The 17,241-nt window shown below is 30.1% G+C and overlaps 1 protein-coding gene across 1 annotated transcript; it reads right to left on the bottom strand.

Moving 5' to 3' along the window:
• Positions 1-9,298: 9,298 nt before the first annotated feature.
• Positions 9,299-15,503, bottom strand: LOC132949076 (caspase-1-like). The gene is made up of 6 exons (XM_061019847.1): positions 15,434-15,503; positions 15,041-15,343; positions 14,857-14,970; positions 13,290-13,546; positions 12,616-12,912; positions 9,299-10,468 (listed from the first exon to the last, which is right to left on the bottom strand). Exons 2-6 carry the CDS (start codon positions 15,070-15,072, stop codon positions 10,230-10,232), a joined length of 939 nt encoding a protein of 312 aa, XP_060875830.1. The 5' UTR covers positions 15,073-15,343; positions 15,434-15,503; the 3' UTR covers positions 9,299-10,229.
• Positions 15,504-17,241: the final 1,738 nt, after the last annotated feature.

Genomic DNA, 17,241 nt, shown 5'->3' with positions numbered 1-17,241 from the left:
AAAATAAATGTTCATGATTTATAATATTATGTCTTATCACAAATTTTAAACTATTTTTTAATGAATAAAAAATACAAATAAAAGTATTCGGAATACGTATTTGAATACTTTTTAAAAAAAGTATTTAAAATAGAATTCGAATACTTCACAAGACTGCCCCCCCCCCTAACTACGCCTATATAATAGTCCTCACAGGTTTTTTTTTTGCTTTAGAAAACTCTCAAAGCCCAAAAGTAACAGTTCAATTAATAAGTGTGTGGTGTGTCCCCTGAAATCAGATGTATTTTAGGCCCTGATAAGACGGTATAGGTAGGTACTAGGTAGGTAGGTAATAAGTTATTACTAATAACTATAATATAATAACAAGTAATAGCTAATAAGTATGACGACAGCGAGAGTGCGGGACAATAAACCGCCAGAATCTGCGTATAACCAATACGATATCGTTCTCTGACGATTGTTTAAATAAGTACACAGTATTCGCATCACCTTCCTCCAGCGAAAAAAAAATCCTATTCTATTTTGCAAAAAATGATAACCATTTTCGTGTATACTTATAATAAATTATAGTAGTCTATACTAGGTTATATATTATTATTATATTATACCGATCGGCCATCGCCCGCATTAAATTGGCAGGTAGGTAGGTACCGCGAGTGCCGTTTGCCCGTTTACCGACTGTCCAAACAAATAGAAAAGAAAAAACAATTATAATTTATAAGTACCTACTAATATATATAAACATATATAATATTATTATATAGTATAATATATACTACATAGGTATGTGCAGTGCATACGTTGAAGTACATTATATACCTAATAATTTCAATTCAAGGGCATCGTTTGTTCTAAATTCACTGCGATTGTTTTCGCACGCGATTAAGAAATACAATATACGTATTATATATAAATATATTGTAATATATAGGTAGATAGGTACCGATCAAAACGGTTTTTTTTTCACCATCTACAGTCTGTGAATTTTAACACGTATACATAGGTACTACCTACTGTTACAAAACAGTGTACTTTACCTACTTAGATCCTATATGGCCAACACACTTTAATGCACACTAAGTGCTGTTCGTGCAGTCGTGTGAAAATTATTATTGTCTGTGGACGTTTGATACTTTGATAGCCACAATTAGTTATAACTACATAAATATAATTTATAACATTATAATGGCCTGATCACTTTTTATTGTGTGTGCGGCACTGTAGCCGTCCTGTTAATATGGCCACCGTGTCTATGTATAGTCGTTATGTATACACCGCACACTAAATCCGTGCAGCGTGAAATTTTCGCAAATGCTGCTCAACGATAAGGCCCCCAAAACGTATTGAAAATACCTAAAGGCGTGTCTCCGCTGTATTTGGCTTTGACATTAATTATTGGATACGTAGTATGAAATTACAACAACGGACGATAAATGATAATATTGTGATTACACTATATTATTATCAGCTAAATCTAGTTATTTAATTTATCCGTGGTGATTGCCAGCGAAGACAAAAAACAGCGACGCGACGACAATAACCATGGATATTTGGTGTTTTAATAATATTTAAAAATAAGACAAATAAAATATGGTATTACGTTCAGCTTATCTCGAAATAGGAGCCCACGTTGATTTTGTTGGTTTTTTTTTTATCGATTTACACTATACTCGTGTACATTTTGGTAACGTGGCGGCGGTCGACGGTGGCTATATGGGGACCGACACAGGGACATCCGGTCTTTTCCGACATCCGGCGACATCCGGCGGACAGGTGTGATAATATCGAGTCGTCCCTGGACGGAGTCGCTGTCGTTGTTCAGACATACGTAAGTAGAATAACGAACGCGGAACCACATTTTGAGCAACTGCTGCCCTAGGCCAATTTAAATATTATAATAACGGTTAGCTTATAATATTTTAATAATTGAGGTTGTCGAGGTTGTTTATTTAAGGTTTGTTTCAAAAATTATTTTGATGACATATTATTGTTTACGTATTGTTATCACTAAAAGTATCAATAAATGTTCGTTATCATACTGCTAAGGAGGTAGAATTTATTAAATTAATTTTGATAAAACCGTGTTAAAAATATGCTGATAAACATTTAAAAAAATGAGAATGGACTATACTTCATCAAAGCTGGTTCACTTCAGCCCGTCCTACAGTACCTCCAACCTTATATTACATTTTTCGATATTTTTAGAATTGAAAGTTGAAAATGTGTGTAAATTGTATATAGCTCAAAAAGCTATTTTGAAAATTATATCATGTACAGAAAATGATAATATAAACATTTGGTACAATTTCTAAGGTTATTCGTTCTTAATATACCTACCTTACCAAAAAAACAAAATTAATTTTTTCAATTTTACAATAATAACTTATAATTACCTACTAATTAGTAACAACACAAAATATAGTTTACTGTGTGTATCTGTCCAGAATGTAGATAATAGTCAAAATGTAGTTTGGCAAAAAACCATTAAAATATTTTAAAAATGTAAAGCTATAAAATTATACATAATATTATAAAAGTTTAATTTTAATAACACACTTTTAAATTTCGTACTTCAATTTTTGTACTACACGAAATTTTGGGTGCTGTTAAAAACTAAATATTGAAAAAATAAGTACTTACGGTAATGATAAGATAATATATAGACAACAACAAACGTAGACATTTGAATCGCTACGACATTGCTAAAGTCGATAATAAGTTTATGAATTTTTCCATTAGATACATAGAACAGAAAATAATGAAGTTAAAATATATTATATAATATATAATGATAAAATGTATGATATTCTTAATAAGTCACATAGATAAACAGGACATAGACGCATCGTGGTGACATGGTGGACTACATAAAATTATTTTTCTTAACCCTTTAAAGGAAAAATAAATCGAAAATTTAAAATTCTATAGTCTATAATTGAAATGATGTATACGGCAAACCACATATAGGTAATATACATATAAAATATAAGATGCTAATAAAGTTTTTCTTAAATTTTTTTTGTCGTTTTTCCTAACTATTAAGTACATAACTTTTAATGTCAGCCTTCAAATGTAACTCATATGTAAGTACCAACTAGATCCAATTTCCAATCAGAAATCGTCCCCAATGTTGAAGAAAAAAGCACTTCCATCATAAAACGCCGTATACCTATTATATACTACACATGCACAAAGACACACATAATTGTAAAATCTCAATACGCATTAAGCGCTGCGGTCAGAATCCAAAAGACTTGACCTATAAAAGTATAATACAAGTACAACAGTATAATATACTAATATAATTCAGATGGCAGATCGATAAATAAATCATCGTTAAAATATTATAATACGATTATGATATATACCTCAAAGTTATAAAGTAAGAACAGTATTGGTATATCAATAATAATAATTGTGTTTGGAAAAGCAAAACGGATCCGAAATCCAGCCGATGCTGGTCGATTAATAATAATATTCACGATGGCTACTAATAAACGATGTGTCGATATTTGTTTTAAATTATCGGCGACGGCCTAGGACGAAATTCGGAATCGGTTCATTTTCAATGTTCTGCGACTACCTACACGCGAACGATTTACCATAGAAAATGGCTGAATCACAAAATAACGAAACGACCCATCCGAAATCGAAGCAATCCGTAACGGACGTCGTCATATAAACAATACCGAAATCGATTACGAACTATATTACGAATGGAAGAAAAACTAAGACGATTCGACGACATCGACAAGGAACCGACCATCGGGGATCTGGCGGGCTTTTTTTATATGCAGGTTGCGCGTACACCATATATATATTATAATCACTCGACCGGACGATCATTCCAAAGCTGGACCGGTTGAAACGATCATCCGAGACGAATGTGGTTGTCTGCACTCCGACGCCTCGGGAAGCGGAAGGGGAGCGAAGTGACGAGGGCGAGGGACGTCATCCCGGCTAGGGACTGGAGGTCAGGAACAGTTTTGGAAATCCGATCAGCTGGCTGGACCCAGGGATCACATCAGAAATACGCGTAGGCCGAGATATTTCGTCTCCGCCGCGAGGAGAGGTATTACGATGAAGGCCGCACGCGTATTCTGCTGTTGTTCCCCGGAGTGAAACCGTCCCGAGAGTCCCCCCCCCCGGCCGTGGGCAGCGGTCAAGGCGAGGCGAGGTCGAGGTATATGGGTACACGATGGTGCACTTTTGGGGTGATCGGTGGTAATAGTCGCCGACGCACGTTTTCTGGCCACCAGCGGTAGCTCGAAGGGATCGAGGTCACCGTCACGCGAGACCCTCATAGTGGCGCGGCGGGCGCCTGGCCGCTTAGGTCCGACGACGACCAGTGGTACCGGCGCGGATATCGACGTCGCCCCGACGGTACCAGTGCAACGACTGCCGCAATGCTGCACGAAGACGACTCGTGACGGCGGCGGCGGCGGCGGCGGTGACCCTAGAGCTCCGCGGCGGTTGAGTGACGGATGACTATAGTAGTTACAGGGTGACTAGGAACACGGACGTCAGCGGCGCCGGGCTCGAGGAAACGAAACGTTTCAAGATCATCACGGAGAGTATCAGGACAGCGGCGCGTTGCGATGCTGTCCTCCGATTCTCTCCATTTTTCGCCCAGTGATCTGTTCCCGCCGACCTATATTATAGTGTTCGTTGCTCGCTCCGAGCTTTGGTCACCGTCACAACAGTCATCTTCGGAGCCCGCGGTACCGTCAAGCGCACTTGCCGCTCGTCGTCAACTGTTGGCGCTCTCGCCGCCGTCGTGGCCGGGCTCCGCCCTCTGACATGGTTGTCTTTGCGTCCTGAGCAAACGCGCCCGCGACTCTCGTCCGCCACTCAGCGCCGGCCGCGAGAACGCTGTAGAGGTGACCAGTGGTCGCATCATCATCTGGATCACCACCTATACACGTACTCCTGCAGTATACGAAATTTCTACCTGAAGGAGTGCTTCGATTTCAACATATAGTATCTTATCTTTTATCAGATTGGATCTAGATGGTACTTTGAAGAGGTCATCTTTCGATTTTCTCAATAGTTATTTAAAGACACGGCAAAAACCATCGACAAATTACAAAAAAACGGCTAAAAATGGGATTTTTATTTCTAACATTTTGTGTATCACCATATAAACGAATAAAATTAAAAATAAATAACGATTTTAATTATTTTGCTGTATATAAAATTGAAATGCTGTTCGTGAGCATCGCTAAAACTCGAGAACGGCCGGTCCGATTCGAATGAATTTTTTTGTATGCGTTTGGGTGACGCCTAGGATTGTTTAGATTCTCAAAACTTCCCCCTAGGTCCAACCAGGGAATGTGCTCAAACGGGGGTTTAGAGATTAACGGTGGAAATTTTTGTTTATAAATAGTTGCCATGGGTTTTAAAGCTATTATAATAATAACTATCGGTTGCCGTGAAATCAGCAGTGTGTTCATTCAATGCATTTAATTTTTTTGTACGCTGTTTTGATATTATATTTGTGACGATGGTTAATCCGTCACCGTAGGCGGAATTAAGGAAAAACGACAAACTTGGTATAACTTTGATACTTTAGAGTTAAATCATACACTTATACAGCACGGGGTCCGCGATCCACCGCGGGTAGGCAATCTACCTGATAATATTAATACTGTTGTGAATAAGAATTTTTATTTCGGGCAACATAAAAGTTAAGATGAATCTAGAACATCGTACACCGAATATTAAATGAGGCATTGAACAAAGTTTGAGTCGTATACAGTTTGTACATTTAACGGGTAACGAAGGGCACGGGATCAGCTGGTTTATAATATTAATTCAACACGCAGACAATAATAATAAATATAATAACAAATTCAAATTTAATACGATCCATTATAGACAGTGATAACATCCACTTAATCGAGAATTAATACAAGAAACTTAAATTAAATTTTTATGAGCGTCTGAAATTTATATTTTTACAACATTTGATATTCACTAGATTCCTCATGTAACAATTTTCTTATTTTATTGTTATTAAAAAACGAATGACTGTAGATACTTGAAAATTTCACTGAATGTTTATATTAGCGTTTTCTATACACCATAACATTTTGAAAATATTTTGACTCTTTTTGAGCTGTTTACGAACATTGTCAGTTTTCAATTTTTTTAGTTTTTTTTTCTATAAATATCAATAAAAATTTATTTATTGGGTAAAAAAGTGCGGAAATTTAATATAAGGCTCCTGATATATCGTTATAATAGCAGTTGAAAAATATCAAAAATACATAGGCACAATTTTTTTTTATAAGCATTTAAAGTTCAAATTTTGACAAAATGTATGAAATTTAAAATGCAATACCTAATTATTTTGTAGTTAAAAATTTATAAAATGTTCAACTTTTATAGCTAAGGATTGAAAATTTAAAACAAGGTTCCACGTAAATAAGTAAATATATAAATTACATTATTCACAATAATATCATCAAATATACTTAGTAATATCATCATAGGCTGACTGACCGTTTTCGCTTAGAATCGTTTTTCTTATACAATGATATTATATCATTGAATTCAAATTTAACACCATCCATTACAGTGACCCACTTGTAACCTACTGTACAGCAGAGCGACATCCACTTACCCACTTTTTTTTTATAAATGTCATTAGGTAATGCCAATAAAATTTTATTCGTTGGGTCAGGGCTTGAAAATGACAGTTGAAAAATAATTTTTGATCGAAAAGTCAAATTACATTTTTATGAGCGTTTGAAGTTTAAATTTTTACAACATTGGATATATTCACTCGATTTTCCATGTAGCGGTTTTCTTATTTTGTTGCAATTCAAAAACGAATATCTGTTTGATATTTGAAATTTACACCATATGTTTATTTTATCAATTCATATACTTGATAATATTTTGACTCGTTTCGAGTTGTTTACAGACATTTTTAATTTATTAGTTTTTTTTTTCTATAAATACCAATAAAATGTATTTGCTTGGCCAAAAAGTGTCAACATTTAATACAAGGTTCCTGATATATTTTTCCCTTAGCAATTGAAAATTATTAAAAATACATAGGCATAATTTTTTTATATATGCATTTAAAGTTTAAAGTTCGATTTTTGACAACATTTATTAAATTTTAAATTTAAAAACGATTTTGCATGTACCTAGTTAAAAATGTATAAAATGTTCAATTTGTACAGCTAAGGATTGGAAATGTAAAACAAGGTTTACGTAAATTGGTAAAGAAATCACTTTATTCACAATAATACCATCGAACATACTTAGTAATATACCATCATAATTCATAGGCTGACTGACCGTCTTCGCTCAGAATCGTTTTTCGTATACAACGATATTTCAGTGGATATTTTTAACTAATATACTGGGCGACATTTTTGTCGCCCAGAGAAAACTTTTTGTCGCCTAGTAGATGATATTATATTTAATTACTGGGCGACAACCATTTTTTGTAAAAATATCGATGTTTGAAATTATTATAAAATTGTATTTATTGATTATTTATTACGTTTAATTTTGTTATTTATTTATGACGTACCTATATCATTTCGTTTGACAAATAATTATCGAGAATAGAAAATCCACGTGACCGTTCATCGTAGGCAGTACTTACTTATCCATAGAAAATACAATCCAAAAAAGTGATCTATTTCACGCGGCACGCGACAATGCGACATGTTTTATCTGGTCGTAAGTATCATGTGGCCCGGAAAATATCTACAAATCGATTGTTTTTGATTTGATTTTAGTCCTTGTTCCTACAAGTTATTAGCTAAATAATTATTTCACTTTGAACCTTTAAACAGTTTAAACGTTTAAGTCTTCAAGGTGATACGTCAACGATATTACGACAACAGGACGACTTTCGGAAAATATAAAATGATTTAAAATCTAATATTTTATACTTGGACTTAAACTAAATTCAGTGCCTATTTTCAATAATTATAATATTATATTACAAAATACAAAAATACTAAATGAAATATATATACTTTGATAATATGATACGTATAACTTAATAAATTACCATTGGTTATAAATACTAGTAAAAATAGTATTGGTGTAATATAATTAATGTTCTGTTAATTTATGTGAATATTCAATATAACTATTATTACAAATTATTATTTATTAGGTAATTAATATAATATTTTGAATTATTATTACTTTTTTTTTTAAATTCATTTTTACAAAATGTAATATATTTTGATCTGTGGTTTAGGAATAAAATTAACTTAACGTGACAATAAAATAAAGTAACTCATAAGACATAAGTTACTAAATAACATGGAAAAAAATGTAACTATCTTTATTCAAGTCAGTTAAAAGTAACAAAAGTTCTTTGAAGTTTTAAAAAATAATATAATTTCAAATCTTGTATCTATTTTTATAGTGGTTTTTATTATACTCCTATATTATGTATATTGTATGTCATTGACAATATTGATTCCATTTTTTATAATTAATAAGAATTAATTTACCTAACTCATAAATTATTTATAATTATTTATGTGTTGTGAGTTTTGATTATATTGTTAGATATAGGTAATGTTTTCTATAATATTTAATATTTTTTATAAGCTCATAATATGTTGATTTTGATAGTCATCGTGAATTTTTTTTTTTATGTCGCCCAGTGATAATTTCTTAAAATATCCACTGCGATACTTGGTTTATCATTGAATTCAAATTGAATACCATCCACTAGGCACAGTGACCCACTAGGTTACTAAACAGCAGAGCGACACCCACTGGCCCACCTTTTTATATTTAAAACTTTGATTTAACCTGCCGAGAAAAATTAATGTTCTATTTATTTATTTATAATTTATATCCACCCACCCCCAGCTCATTTTTACTACTTTTTATGTATGCAGACAACATAAAAAATATTTAAATATAACACAATATCAACATAAAATCAATATAGCTCAGAATCTAACATAATTAACAAATATATATACAACAATTATCACAAAAGTATTTTATTAAAACAAAATATTATTCAAGTCTAAAATCAATAATGTATAAAATATAAAATTGGCGTAACAATGTTTTATTATGAAAAATACAATGTATAATACTTTAATGTCTGAAAAAATAAAAATAACAAATTTTTAAATTTCAATATTATTGAATTGTTTTGAACAAAAATATAAAAACATATATTTTTATTTTGTTAATTAATATTTTAAGTAGTTTTCCATACTTACATATTTTAAAATAAGTTATTAATGAGATTTAATGAAGCAATTCAACTGTAGAGCACTAAATAATAACTTAATTTAAAAGATTGGTATGAGCAAATTGTTCATCACTATATAAGTTTACAATATAATATGAAATGATTTCTATATGACTGAATGACAACAGGGTTAAATTTAATGTATGGAAGAAATAATTAAATGATTTATCAAACAAAAACATTGTGAATGTATTTTTGTATTTTATATTAAAATTATTAATTTTAGTAAAATTTAAACTAATAACTAAGATTAAGTATTTAAGTACACATCACTAATGCGATTAGAGATACTTAGTGTATTCAGGATAAAACTTATCAATATTCATAATTTTATCATAAAATGTTACAAATAATAGTAAAGAGGTAGATTAATATAAATTATAAGAGAATAAAATATATATCATTATAATTATTCAATGTTAAAATAATAAAATTTATTTGTCAGGAAATTGGTTTTGGTAAACTTCTTAAACAATAGATTAACTCAAATAAAAAAAAAAGCATATCACTAGTTCATTTTGTTTGTTCTATGATAGTATAATATCTATTAAAAAAAAAAAAAAATCAGTACTATCAAAAATTATTTTAGTAATCTATGATATAAAAAGTAAATTAGTGATAGTTTAAATCACAGTATCTTTTATATTATATCTAAGACCAAAGTTTAAATCTTTTAAAATGTTGAACACTTTTTTAAATAATACTTAATTGAAAATGGTACTGCCAAACAATTATCATAGATTTTGTTTATCTAAAACTGTAATTTAAAACTTATATCAGATATTAGTTAAAACTAATTGAGATTCTAACTACACAAATGTTCTGTATCGGTATACGACAAAATTCTTATTAAAGAAATTAAAATTTGTAACCTTAGACTAATGCTTTAATTAGTGTTATACCCATGTACAACAAACATATTTATGGTTTAAACAGGAATGTTCTTTATGAATGTTTGTAATGAATGACATTTTTAATTTTTCTTTTCAAATTTTACTAATCTTGTTAGCATCGATGTAATGCATGGAATTTGTTTCTGCTGATGCATTTGAACAGCACCAGGAACATTAGATTCATAGTCAGTGGCCACTTGACGATTCACAAATGTCAGTATAGTTAAAAGGTCTAGTTGATAACCATATTTATTGAAGGCATCACAAAGAGCTTGCATAAACCAAGAACCTTTTTGAGTATTGCGCCATGAATAGAAACCTGAAAAAGATACAATTAATGAAATGTGAAAAAAATTACATTACAATAAATACAGTTTATCATAAAATAAGAAAAAACTTTATTAATATTTAATTTTTTTGTAAATAATACTTCTTAAATACAAATTGTAAAATAAATATTATAATATTATTTACATGAATTTCGAAAAAACTTTAAAAGTCAAAATTTGACGTCATAAAATGTTAGTGCTGAATGTTGAAATACAACACATAAATAAAAGAAAATACATTCATCGCTTCGCTCAGAATCTAAAATAACGCCAACACTATCTAAATTTTAATTTTGTTGTATTTATTTTTATTTAACAGTTGAAGTTATTAATAAGCTATAAATACAATTTTAAAAGAATAAAACATATAAATTCATTCAACACAATTTCCAGGGAAAAATTTTCAGAATATTTCAGCAGTTAACATGTTGACTGCGTATATCTTTATGCAGTTTTGACCTAGTGTGTATGATAAAAGTAAAAACAAGTTTTCTAAACAAAAATAAAGAAACTGCTCGAAAAAAAATAAAGAAACGATGTAGATCTACATATTTAGAAACACGCGTTTAATTCATGCTAATTAATAATAAAATAACATTTACCAATAAAATAAATTTTAAATATTGTAACAATTTTTATTTTATTTTTAACTTAAACTAACATAACTTTTTTTTTAAATTTGTTGAAAACAAAAATTAATTTTTTTTAATAATGTATATTAAAATTAAATGAAGCACACAACACAAAAAAAATGTTGTCTTCAAATTATTATAAAATATTAAATTATTGTCATTAAAACTATTAAAAAAACGTGTGGGTCTTGGAGACCCTCAACTAAATGAAGCTTTTTACGACGACTTATTTAATTTTCCTACGAGAGAGTGCTGTCTCTCTCATGATGTCGATTGCTTAACACCAACATAGTGATTTGTCTAGTCGGGTTAGCATACAATAGTGTATCTTATTAAATGTATTTTAAAAGTTATCATAAATTACAATAACAAGCAATTTAAATTAATAAGCAATTTATTAATTACAGAGTATACCCTTAATTAAATGTATATGTTATTTATTATTTACCGAGTATAACTAGAGAGATAGTGTATATATATGAAATATACTAATATAAATATTTGATGACAATTTCATGTGTCTACAGTAATTAGTTTTTGAATTAATACAAAATATCAAAAATCAAGTAACTGGAGCTTGTTTCTTTACCGCCAAATATAAAATATTGTAAACATTTGAAATTTAAACGATTATAAAAATTTAATGTTACATTTCAATAATCTTTTTTTTTTGTTAAAGTATAAAAGTTTTTGGGGAAACTTCTATACTTCTATTAAAAATATTAGTGTTATGTATAAAAAAAAAACTTATGATTTTCTAACTAAAAAATAATTTACAAATGTTTAGGATTTCGATGAATTTTGTCAAAATTTGAACTTGAAATGCATATAAAAAATAATTGAGCCTATGAATCTTTAATATTTTTGAACTGCTATTAAAGTACCTTATGAGGACTTTGCTTAAATTTTCAATATTTTTTATTAATTGAAGTGTTTATCTACAATAATTTAAAAAAAATTTCTCAAGACTATAAATAACTTAAATATGAAAAATGCTAATATATAAGATTTAGTGAAAATACCAAGTGTTTATAGTTATTATTTTTTGAATTACACCAAAAAATAAAATCAAATTTTTCAAAAATCACTTTTTTTTTCAAGAGGCTTTCAAAAAGTAAAAGAAATTTTCAATTTTGACCTTTCAAAAGTACCAACAAGATTCACTTTTCTATCAGAAATTTTGCTGATCCCAACATGTTGAAAATCACAGCATTTTTAGTACCTCAAATATTAATGAAAAACAGAAAAAAAACACGCATCACAATACAATACATTAAATTGCTACAAGCTACTTTAATCTAAAACTTATTTTTGTGTTTTGTTAAGACATATTTTGATGGTTATTTATTATTTTTGCACAAAAAAAATTTGTTTGCATATTTTTTCATTATTAACTCTTAAGGTAATATAAAGAGAATATTTGTATGTTTTGTCATAGTGTATATATTATATAGAGCATTATATTTTAACTTTTCACAATTTAAGTGCCTATAATACCTACTTACCAGGAATCGTAGAGTAAGCTATAAGAAAATCGGCATAAACGGGTATTTTGAATGAAGAAGATCCATCGACTTGTGTTCTTAACTGAATTCCACCATCCAATCGGTCTCCTTGACAAGCTTGAATAAAGAATAGCTTTGGTTTTCCAGCTAATGTGACACATTTGTCACCAGTAAATCGTCCCCAAAGATTATCTTCTGGTTTATAAGCTCCATCTTTAGCATAAATAATACCTTGTTCACCGTGAGATAATACTGCCATTAATAAACAATCATAATTTGTATAGTCTTCTTTAGCCCCTGTTTAAAAAAATTAACTTAAGAAACATAATATACAAATATAATTTTTTAGTAAAGAAAATATTATGGTATAGCATAGATTAAATAACACTATAAATAGGCAACACCAATCCAATCATTTATTGCCCATTATATTAATTTGGATTTGACTTTATTGTGGCACATGGTGGTAGTAGATGAATAAATAATTATTTGATGAATTCCTAACTTTAATGGCTGAAATGTGCCATTAATTAGTCAAATCCATATTAAAATAATGAGCGATAAAGGATAGAATTATTGTTACCTATATATATTGTTATTTAATCTATGGTTATAGAAATAAATATGAAAGGGAATTAAAATATTTCGAAAAAATAATAAACATGTATACATACAATAGTCAAGTTTTTTATCCAGTTCATCTAATGTTAAATCAACATAAGGTGTAACATCGAATCCAAGGTTTTTTAAGGATACCTCTAAATTGATACAATCTAATCCAGTTCCAGCTCTAGATTTAAGATCTCTAACTTGAAAGTTTTCATGATTGAAGATTATGGCCTTTCCACGATACTTATGATGCATATTGTAATACCATGCATCCTTCTCTGTTGAACTAATACCAAAACCTGGACGAGGTGCGCTTTTAAATCTATAATTATAAAACAATTGTAAATTAATACCTACATGTTTACACAGAGAGAATATTTAATTTTAAGAGGGACCGATATTATATAAAAAAAAAAAATACTGAAGTACCTATTTAATTAATGATTATTAGTACTTAACAGTTAATACTTATATTTAACACCATATTGAGTATATATTGTTTAATACGATATGTACAATATATACTCAATGATAACACCTAGCCTACATACAAATGAAAACATAATAAATTGTTTATGAACAATTATGAACTATTTTCTGATTGTAATAAATTAAATGAAGATGCTTTTGGATACAAAAAATTGATTTACTATATTGTATATCGAAATCAAACATCTCAACAATTTGATGTTTAATACAGTTATTAAATCACTGAATTTTAACTAGGTATAGAAAACTAAAATTACCTTACCAATTTTCAGATATAATCTATAATATCTATAATAACAATTTACTTTTGCTTTTAAATAATAAGATATAATAATAATACAATACTAATTTTGATGGTATGCCCAATCAATACAGTGGCTTACCTAAAACAGTTGCCTACCAAATGTTTGATAAACTTCCCGCTCCTGAATTTTAAACATGAAAATAACATAATATAATACAGTACAATTTAAAGACAATTAATTTATATTAATCAAACAACAATGAATAAGATGTAAAGATAAGTAAGTAAATATTAATTGTATGTCCAGTTAAGTAAATACAACATATTAGGTAAGTTTACTGTCATGTCAAGTATGACATTCGTGTATTATGGATAAGTACTTCCTTGTTTTAAAATATTTTGTTTTTACCTACAAACAAAGGATTCCAAATTTGGTATGACTAAAATGGTGGGAATTGCGAAAGACCTAACATAGTCTTCACCATGTGCGTCACAATACTCTGTGTAGTGTGTATACATATATTTATGATGTAATTCAATACCCAAAAATTAGTTGTGAAAAATTGACTTGAATTAAATTCCAAATCAGATAAATTATTTTCAACAAATCAAAGTGTGTATTGAGGGAAACATTTCTATTGAACTTGAAATATTATAAAATTAAAATCAGATATGCATCAGTATCAGAGAATCCAAAAACCACATACATTTTGGTAAATCACCTCGAAATGTTTTATTCGATACTTAGTTTAACTATAACTGTCCTATAGTAGATAATATAAGGTTGAACGCGGACATCATAATATATTACCCGTAAATTAAATGAAAAATACCTAGTGTATTGACCAAAAAAAAAAAAAGAATTAATCAAATTATTATCAGAAATAACGACCACTCACAATGAACCAAAAGCGTCGGCAGTGTCATGACTAGGCTGATGCGACCCGGTGAACCCATCAAATTGTGTTGTTTGTGTGCTGCAGTTTGTCGTCACGGAGTTGCCATTTTCGTATCTGAAACAATGGAAAGGTTGATACGCGGCGGAGAAAATTAAAGTGTCAAACATAAAAACCGTTGACTCACTGCAGTTGTTCAGTATTTCCGTTTTTCTCCATAACGATATCAAAAGCTAATAAGTAGATGATACACAACAATGTGGACAAGACCCTAAAGGTATGTATATCGTTAGGTTAGAATTTGTCAAAATTTAATTCGCCGAGGCAGCGATCCGGTAAATGACGTCAAAATTCGATGCGAAAAGAGAGAACGATCGAAATTTGTATAGTCTAATCGCTGGTTTCGTAAACGCTGCTGAACGAGGACTGAGAGTAACCAGTGAGTAATGACTTTAATTTCTCAGAGTTGTATTCGAGTACAGACTTTGTGCTAGATTAACAATACATAGTTTGACGTCGTGAAAAAAATAAATATGTAGCAACTATTACAAATCATCAACTACGGTACGTTACTACTTACTTGTATAAGTTGTTATTGTTGTTGTTGTTGTTGTGGTGAATCATCGGTTCACAGACCTTCATTGTTATCGCAGTCCAGTGATGTCGGATGTCAATTACCAATATTCCCTCGCATTAAATCAAAATTCCCCGTTTATGATAAACATTTCCCCGCTCCAAAAACTATTTCTTACTTGTTTTTCTTAGATACGTACAATAGTAATAAAAGGAGACATGGAAAATATTGTTCTAACGTTACTAATGACGTGCTAAAAAGTAAAAATTACATGAATTTTTTGCTCGGCGTGCCATTAAATTATGAAAAATATTATACACGTAAATTGGAAATTAGAAAAACATTTCAATTTAAATGTATATTTATTGAGAGATTTAATAATAAAAATAATACATAATATTACTAATTATTATTGCCCTCGGACTTATTTTCACGTGCCGATAATTTGCCTGTACGCAATGTCGCAATATATTATGATCGTATACTATAAAGGGTATTCACAGTATTCCATTTTTCCACGAGAAGTACATAATAGTACCTACTTTCTACCTGCGTTACATTTATTAAAAAGTCCCCGTCACGTCTTGTCAAACGTTATTGAGCCTTTATTGCGTTAATAAAATGCATATTTTGGATATTCCTACGTTTTCCTTCAAAATGCCCAACGTATTTTCCCGCCATGTTTGAGGTATTATGAAATGTATTTTTCCATAATATTGGATTCTGAACGGAGCGAAAGAATGTATTGATTTTACAAGGATGTGTATTCTTTTTTTTTCCGTTTGTCAGCAACATTTAGGATGGTAAAAAAGCTCTGATTTTTGAAATCAGCGTCTTTTCTGCGAAAAGTTATCAATGTTAAAAATATCTCTACGAAAAAATGGGGTAGAAATAAATTATTTTTAAAATAATTAAACCTATGTTGTACATTTGTAAGACGGAGACAACACATGCGGGAGTGACATCCTCTTAATTTTTAATTTGTCTATATTTTTATATTGAGCTCAAAATTATTTAAGTGGCATCTGTTGTACATCAACGAATCATATTAAATAACATTAATCATGACATATGTATTTTATTATTTTATTATGTTATTTTAGGTAGGTACCTAACTAGGTATTGCCAAATCAATGATTTCAAATTTTAAAAATTATTCTACTACAACAGTTAAGAGTTGTAGATTTAGTTGTATAATTGAAGGTATTTTTCATAGTATTACAATTTTTGTATACAACTAAAACAAATGGATTTTTCAAAATTACCTACTCTGGATGCTACCAGCTTGCTTGAAAATTAATATTTATTTTAGGTATATTGCGCCAAATGAGTAGAAGGAACAAACTTACGTAAATATCTATTCTGCCGGCGGAACACATACCATACGAGTGTATAATATTGTCTTATGTCAGAGCGGCTCATTTCTGCCAAGGGAAATGCAGCGCACTTCTTCATCACCAAATCAAAATGTCATGTTATGTCAGGAGGGGGCTACAGCCCCCCCCCCACAACATTTCAGCCCTAGTTGTACCACTGATCACAAGCGTTATGTTGTATGCCCAAGGCCGGTTGGTACATTTTATTATAACATAAAAAAAAAGTTGTACTCCAATGTTGGTGTAAGTTTCATAAGTTTTAAATCATTTTTGACTTGACTGCGCATCGTGCAACCGTCTACAACTTGGACTATATCTCAGTACCTGCGGTATTGGAATCCCGTCCCGTTTCTGCAATAATTTATATTTTTCGCTGATTTTTATATCAGTCAATAGAGTTTAAACTTCTTTAATTGTATACACGTTTTATAAGTTTCA

The sequence above is a fragment of the Metopolophium dirhodum genome, chromosome 7 (assembly GCF_019925205.1).
Source record: "Metopolophium dirhodum isolate CAU chromosome 7, ASM1992520v1, whole genome shotgun sequence".
Taxonomy (NCBI): Eukaryota; Metazoa; Arthropoda; class Insecta; order Hemiptera; family Aphididae; genus Metopolophium; species Metopolophium dirhodum.
The sequence above is the reverse complement of the archived record's forward strand: the minus strand, read 5'-3'. Positions and strand labels throughout refer to the sequence as shown.

Coding starts and splice junctions, on each gene's coding strand:
- LOC132949076 (XM_061019847.1), bottom strand. CDS start 15,072: ATGGAGAAAAACGGAAATACTGAACAACTGCA. Junction 12,913..13,289: donor GGATAAAAAACTTGACTATT/GTATGTATACAT, acceptor TTTTTTAAACAG/GGGCTAAAGAAGACTATACA. Junction 10,469..12,615: donor AGCTTACTCTACGATTCCTG/GTAAGTAGGTAT, acceptor TATCTTTTTCAG/GTTTCTATTCATGGCGCAAT.